At 32.6% G+C, this 7,052-nt stretch overlaps 1 protein-coding gene across 1 annotated transcript; it reads left to right on the forward strand.

The window, feature by feature from the left end:
* Positions 1-2,743: 2,743 nt before the first annotated feature.
* On the forward strand, positions 2,744-5,954 carry LOC111371441 (MLO-like protein 1). Its single transcript, XM_022993430.1, has 14 exons — positions 2,744-2,929; positions 3,043-3,100; positions 3,169-3,374; positions 3,670-3,786; positions 3,862-3,922; positions 3,999-4,090; positions 4,228-4,302; positions 4,405-4,493; positions 4,595-4,644; positions 4,728-4,768; positions 4,865-5,074; positions 5,154-5,221; positions 5,316-5,376; positions 5,463-5,954. Exons 1-14 carry the CDS (start codon positions 2,801-2,803, stop codon positions 5,712-5,714), a joined length of 1,509 nt encoding a protein of 502 aa, XP_022849198.1. The 5' UTR covers positions 2,744-2,800; the 3' UTR covers positions 5,715-5,954.
* The last annotated feature ends 1,098 nt before the right edge of the window (positions 5,955-7,052 follow it).

The following is a 7,052-nucleotide window of genomic DNA, read 5'->3' on the forward strand; positions in this document are numbered from 1 at the left end:
GTATATCTTTCTAACTCACACATATCACATATCTTTAAATTTTCCATTAAAATCATTCCTTGGTTATATTCATCTTGTTTTCTTTCTTCTTCATTAGAAGCATACCTATCTCCTAGAAATTCTGTTCTTAAGATCTTTTCAAATCTTTTTAATATTTCCTGTATATTTTGTTCATTTAAAGTATTTCTATTGTCTAATACTTCAGTTCTATTTGTTCCATATTTTATTCTTCCTTTAATAATTTCTGGTAACTTTCTCCGCCATTCAGAAACAATTCCTCTGAATGTATGTTCTATAAATCCAAAAGCTGTATATGTTTCCCATTTATTAAATTGTATAGCTAAATTTGTACTTTTTATCCATGTTTCAATAGCTTTATTTTTATCTACACAATCTAAATCTAACCATATTCCTGTTGTGTGGATTGGTTCATTATAAGATTTCATTGGATTTATTTCTTTTATGGATTGTTTTCTTACATTTTCAGTATATCTTTTCTGTGTTTTTCTATATTGATTAAGACCATCTTTAAGTGGTATTGTAGTACCCTAAGGATAATCTTGTTCTTCATCACTACTAAATTCTACCTTTATATCATGACTTGAGGATGGATTAGTATTCATCTTTATATTTTCCATTTTCTCAGTTAATTCTTCTAACTGTTTTTTATATTCTTCATATTCTTCACCTGTTGATTCTAAGAATTTTTGTTCTATTTCTTCTACATCTGTAATCATATATTGTCTTTCTTCATGTTTTTTCCCTTTATTATTTTCTTTTTGGATTATTCTAAAATCTTGGGGTGGATTAATTATAATCCTATCTTTTCCTCTAAGGTTTTTATCTAATAGGGCATTTCCTATTTGTAGATTATGTTCTAGATTCTCTAATCTTTTATGTATATCCCCAAATTTTCATTTGTGGTATTCTTAGGTAAATAAGGATAACTAGGTTTTTTATGTTTTTCAACTTTTTTCAAAAATTCTTCTATTATATTTTCTTCATCTACTATGTTCATCATAATTTTTGGTTCGTAATCTGGCTCTGATACCATTTCTTCGGAGTGTGCAGCGAAGGGGTTAATATTTTTGAGCCAATTAAATTCTTCATAAGTATTTAAAATATCACAATAGAATTTATAAAATTCACTATTTTTTACCAATATTTTTTCTTGAATAATTATGTTTAATTCTTTAATTCTCCTTCTTAAGTTAAGAATTAATTTATATATATCTTTTTCCATTTTGATTGCTTCATCATCTATGGAATCATTTTTATTTTTTAGTTTTGGGTCTAAATATTCTATAAAGAAGTCTTTAGATCTTCTTCCAAATAGGTTAATTCATTTTCTGTAGCGTTTTTTAGGTTAATAAAATTTTGTATAATATTTGGATCTAAATTTATTAAGGAATTTTGATCTATATTTCTTTGGGGACTTATTTGAAGATTTTTATACATTGTAGTGGCTTTGGTTGCAATTTCTCTATAAGGGGTATTTTAGGAAATATAATTTTTTAAAGGTTATTTTGGAAATGTTTTTATTTCTTAGTCTAATTTGGAAAATCTTCCTTTTATTTAGACTATTTTGATGTATTTCCCATTTTAAACAATTTACACCAATGGTCACTCAGCTTGAAACTTTACCTAAAATCCTATGTGTCACCGTCAAATTTCACCATGAATACAAACGATGTTATTGATACATCATGTTAGCTCGAGTCGTGTTTCATTAATTATAAGTACAAATTTTTTTTAGCAGATATTTTGATTTTCGTTTATAAAGAAAATTATACATAGAGGCACAGAGTATATCCTAACCACTACAAGGAATTGGATTCAAAAAAATAAAAATAAAATAAAATAAAATGCATTGGTTAATCGCGTGGAAAAATAGAATCTGTCCTTACCATACCAAAATGCCCGGACCGAAGTGGGCTCACAATAAACAAAAATTTGGTGGCTTATTTTCAAGGAAAATGCTAAGGAAACCGAGGGCTGATAGTCCCCCTGACCGAAACCCCATAAATAAGTGGAGGGTCCCACTTTTTCACGCGGGACCCCATTTTCCATGTAACTGAGTTTTGGAAGTCAAAGCCCAGCGTCAAAATATTGCTCGGACATTATTCATTCAGTGAAGGTGTAAACGATGAATGATGTCGAATGAATTAGACTAAATTGACAAAATCAAGAATCTCTCAAAAATTTAAATTTATATAATGACCAACCAATAGAAGAACGTTATATTGTATCTTAATAATCAAAAACAACGTCAGTAAAATATTAAAAGAAATTCCAATGAAGTTACTTTTATTGTATCTAAATATTTTTATGTTACTTTTATGTTATATCATAAAATTGGTCAATCCTTTAGCAGCATTCACTCCAGATTCAGAGTCGGCCCGTTAAACCTTGACATCAACTGTAGATCGTTGTGTCTTACACTCCTTCAAAATAAAATGCGATCTTGAAGAGAGAACCTCACATTCAACTAAAAATTCAAATCACTCTGTTTAATCGAAAACAGTAATTTTCATCAACAATCAATAATAAAAAGATCGCGACATGGCTAAAACGAGAAGCCAACGAGAAGGAATCGATTCCTTACATGTTAAGGTTTTGACTACTACTTAGCTACTACACCTGATATGCACTAAAAGGAATGACCAATTCATAACAGGTTCTATTTGGCCAATACACTACTTGATCCGTGTTTTAGTTTAATGAATGTAATTGTTTTGTTTCTATATATAAAGGAACCAAGAAAACCCGGAGAAGCAGTCAGAGAAGAGAATCAGAAGTAATGGCCGGAGGAGGTGGTGGCGAGGGATTATCCTTACTGTACACCCCAACATGGGTGGTTGCACTCGTCTGCACCGTGATTGTTGCCATTTCTTTAGTTGTTGAAAGATTGCTCCATTATGCTGGCAAGGTGAAAATTTCATACCGAGCAGTTTCGAACCGTTTTAAGTTTTTAGACGAGTTGATAATTATATCTGTGTCTTTAGTCATTAGTTCCTGACATATTTTGAATGTTGATTGCAGTACTTGCTGAAGAAAAACCAGGGGTCCCTCTTCCAGGCCTTGCTAAAAATCAAAGAAGGTCACACTTAATTAAGTTTCACTTAATTTGAGAAGGAAAAAAATTAACTTTTTCTCTTATGGATGCAGAATTGATGCTGTTGGGATTCATATCTCTGCTTCTGACTGTGTTTCAAAGCAGTATTACAAAAATATGCATTCCTAAACACTTAACAAATCACTGGCTTCCCTGCAAGAAGCTGACTGAGGCAGGCCCAAAAGCCGCTGTGCATTTTGAGGGAGGACGCCACCTTCTTGCAGCAGCTTCTGATAATGCAATTTACTGTGATGCCAAGGTAATTTTTTACCAATCATGCTACATGAACATCAAGGTTGACATAAAGCTTGACATAATGCCACGTGGCATTCTATCATTGGTCAGTTTAAAATACAATAAACTTCATTCAATCATCTACTGGCACATGAAATTATGTCAAGCTGTCTGTCAAATTCTTCTGGCAAAGTAGCTTTATCCATTTTTCACTTCTTAAAGGCACTTAAGTTGATAAAGAGGGAACACGTTTTTTTGTTTAAATTTAGCATGCTTGACCCTAAGGCCTAATATCGTTGTAATTGAATATGATCGATCAGGGGAAGGCACCGTTATTATCTCTTAAAGCAGTGGATGATCTTCATATCTTCATATTCGTGTTAGCCGTGGCTCATGTAGTTTTCTCTGCTTTAACAATTCTCTTTGGAGGATTGAAGGTACATACTTATTTTAAGATTACTTCGAGCGTATCTTTCAACTTTGAGTGTTTTAGCTAAAATTTTCATACACAGATACGCCAATGGAGGTACTGGGAAGATTCTATTCAGAAAAGAGAATTTGATCCAGAACAAGGTAATCAACTATGCACAATCTTAAAGCTTCACTTTAATTTGTTATCTAATGTTTCATTTGGAATTTTTTACCCCAGATTCAAAAACTAAGGTTACACATGTCCACGAACATGCTTTCATCAGGTCGAGGTTTTCGGGTATTGGTAGGATTACTTTGTTCAGTTGGCTAGTAAGTACATAATCCCTATCAAAATATGAATAAATTAAAAGTTATGATGAATTAGACTTCAAGAAAATTACTTGTAGGATTCTGCTTGGTTATACATATTGTTGTGGTCACCTTTTCTTTCCTTTCTTTACATTCAGAAATCATTCTTCAAGCAATTCTACGGATCCGTCAATAAATCAGATTATACAACTCTGCGACTTGGTTTCGTGATGGTAAGCACTTAACTCCTCAATTCACTAATTGAAAGTAATAAGTTCTAGTTTTGTGTCTCAGTGGCAATTTTATTGTTTCTGATGAATTTGCATTTGGAGCAGACTCATTGTAGGGGAAATCCAAAGTTCAACTTCTATAAGTACATGACTCGTGCTCTCGAACATGATTTTAAGAAAGTTGTTGGAATAAGGTAAGCTACACAGTATTAAAATAATAATATTAATAATTCTACACTTCTAAAGCCAATTTCTACACTTCTCTGTATTCTGTAACTTCAAATGTCAATGGCAGTTGGTATCTATGGGCTTTCGTGTTTTTTTTCTTGTTGCTGAATGTTTACGGTAAGACATTCTCGACCTTTTTTTTTTCGATTTTCTTTGGCCTTGGTTGCTCATAAGTTGATAGATTTATATTTTTTGTGCAGGTTGGCATGCATATTTTTGGATCTCATTCTTTCCCCTGATTGTAAGTTAGCGCAATCACAACGGCATGACATGAAGTTGGACGATCAAATTTGAATGAGAAAATTTCTCAACACTTTGATATACTAATTTTATGCAGCTTTTGCTTGCTGTGGGCACAAAACTTGAGCATATTATCACCCAATTGGCTGAAGAAGTCGCTCAAAAGCATTCAGCTGTTGCTGGGGACTTGATAGTTAGGCCTTCTGATGATCATTTCTGGTTCCAAAAACCGCGTCTCGTCCTTATATTGATTCATGTAATTCTATTCCAGAATTCCTTTGAGATTGCTGTTTTCTTCTGGATGCTGGTAACCAAAAAAATCACATTAATTTGTCTTCCTTTCCTTTCCTTTACTTTTTCTTTTTCATTAATCAGAAGTTGTGCAGGTTCTATTTGGTTTTGACTCGTGCATCATGGGACAAGTTGGTTATATTGTTCCCAGACTTGTCATAGGGTATGTACACACGCACACACTAAAACATAGTAAAATTGGAGAAATCTTAAGCAGAAATGCAGAGATTGACAAATTTGAAGGCAAAATTGTGCAGGGTTTTTGTGCAGTTTCTTTGCAGTTACAGTACCCTACCACTGTACGCAATTGTCACGCAGGTAAAATATTTCCTTGATATTATATCACCAGTTTGAGTCTGATGATAAAAGATTTCCTCTCATTCCTTGTGGTGTTATTAATGAAGATGGGAAGTTCATTCAACGTAGCCATATTCGAGGATCATATAAAAGCGAGTTTGGTAGGATGGGCTCAAAAGGCTAAGAAGAATAGGGGACTGAGGAAAGTTTCTGCGGTCGGCGGTGGCAGTGGTGGCGGCTCTAACCAAGTGGTGCGTCAAGATTCTCCTGAAAGATCAGTTGAGATGCTAGAGAAGGAAGATGTAGAATCTGCAATGTATCAAGGCAAAGCACGAGAAATCCAGCCTGCACTCCCATAATCTCCTTGAGAGTTTGTTACGTTCTTGAATGTGTTTTGAGTTGTATAAAGCAACAAGTTCCAATTCCTAGTTTATTTTTAGCAAAATCTGAAGTCAGGAATCAAAGTTGGATAGTGTGCTGTTGTTAAATTTCGTTTCGCAAGTGTACGATCCGTAACAAGTAATAGTGGACCTGAGAGTCCGGTTTGTCGATTCCACAAGGACTATTTTCTAGCACTTAATTCAATCTTTCTTTAACTACTATTTGACTAACACAAATCAAAGGTTGTAAAATCTGGGTTTTAATCTAAATTCTAAATAATAAATGAATGTTCACACGATTGGTTGGAGAATCATATAATCAATGAATGACTTTACCAATTGATTACCTTTACATTTCAAATTAAAACTCAATTCTAATGTAGTGCTCGGTCGAATTCTCCTATTGTATTCAATTTACTCCTCTCGAGTTCTCATTGAGCCTATTCAACTAATTAAATTTCATATCTCTATGCAAATTTAGCTTAGTTAAACGAGTTCTATGTTTTAGGAATTCAATTATGATCGCAATAAATGGTGTAAGTATCTCTACTCATTATACCAATGTATTAGATTTTACTACATGGTCTAAATCCTAAACTCATATCTCTATTCGAGTTCTCATTGAGCCTATTCAACTAATTAAATTTCATATCTCTATGCAAATTCAACTTAGTTAAACGAGTTCTATGTTTTAGGAATTTAATTATGATCGCAATAAATGGTATAAGTATCTCTACCATTTATACCAATGTATTGGATTTTACTACATGGTCTAAATCCTAAACCCATATCTCTATTTGTAAAGAATTCACAAAAATCATCAAATTATTGATCGGATAATTTTGTATTCAATTTACCCCTCTCGAGTTGTCATTGAGCCTATTCAACTAATTAAATTTCATATCTCTATGCAAATTCAACTTAGTTAAACGAGTTCTATGTTTTAGGAATTCAATTATGATCGCAATAAATGGTATAAGTATCTCTACTCGTTATACCAATGTATTGGATTTTACTACATGGTCTAAATCCTAAACTCATATCTCTATTTGTAAAGAATTCACAAAAATCATCAAATTATTGATCGAATAATTTAATGCATTCAACTCATAGCAAAATCAACACATGGAAGAATTAAAAATTGAAAGTCTTAATAAGAAAATGTAAAAGATCCCAATTTGTTACATTATTCTCCCTAACAATGAATTTAGCTACTCATAATACAAGAAGAAAAGTAGGAATTTGTCTTAGAATACATCACCGAGTTTGTAATAAAGATGTAGAAGAAAAAGTAGAATTCTTGCACCAAGATCTCCT

Source organism: Olea europaea, chromosome 22, assembly GCF_002742605.1.
Source record: "Olea europaea var. sylvestris chromosome 22, O_europaea_v1, whole genome shotgun sequence".
Classification (NCBI taxonomy): Eukaryota; Viridiplantae; Streptophyta; class Magnoliopsida; order Lamiales; family Oleaceae; genus Olea; species Olea europaea.

Excerpts from the sequence above, each read along its gene's own strand:
- LOC111371441 (XM_022993430.1), top strand. The coding sequence starts at position 2,801 with ATGGCCGGAGGAGGTGGTGGCGAGGGATTATCCTTACTGTACACCCCA. Across the intron at positions 3,923-3,998 it reads AGAATTTGATCCAGAACAAG|ATTCAAAAACTAAGGTTACA; the intron begins GTAATCAACTAT and ends TTTTTACCCCAG. Across the intron at positions 5,075-5,153 it reads CTGTTTTCTTCTGGATGCTG|GTTCTATTTGGTTTTGACTC; the intron begins GTAACCAAAAAA and ends GAAGTTGTGCAG.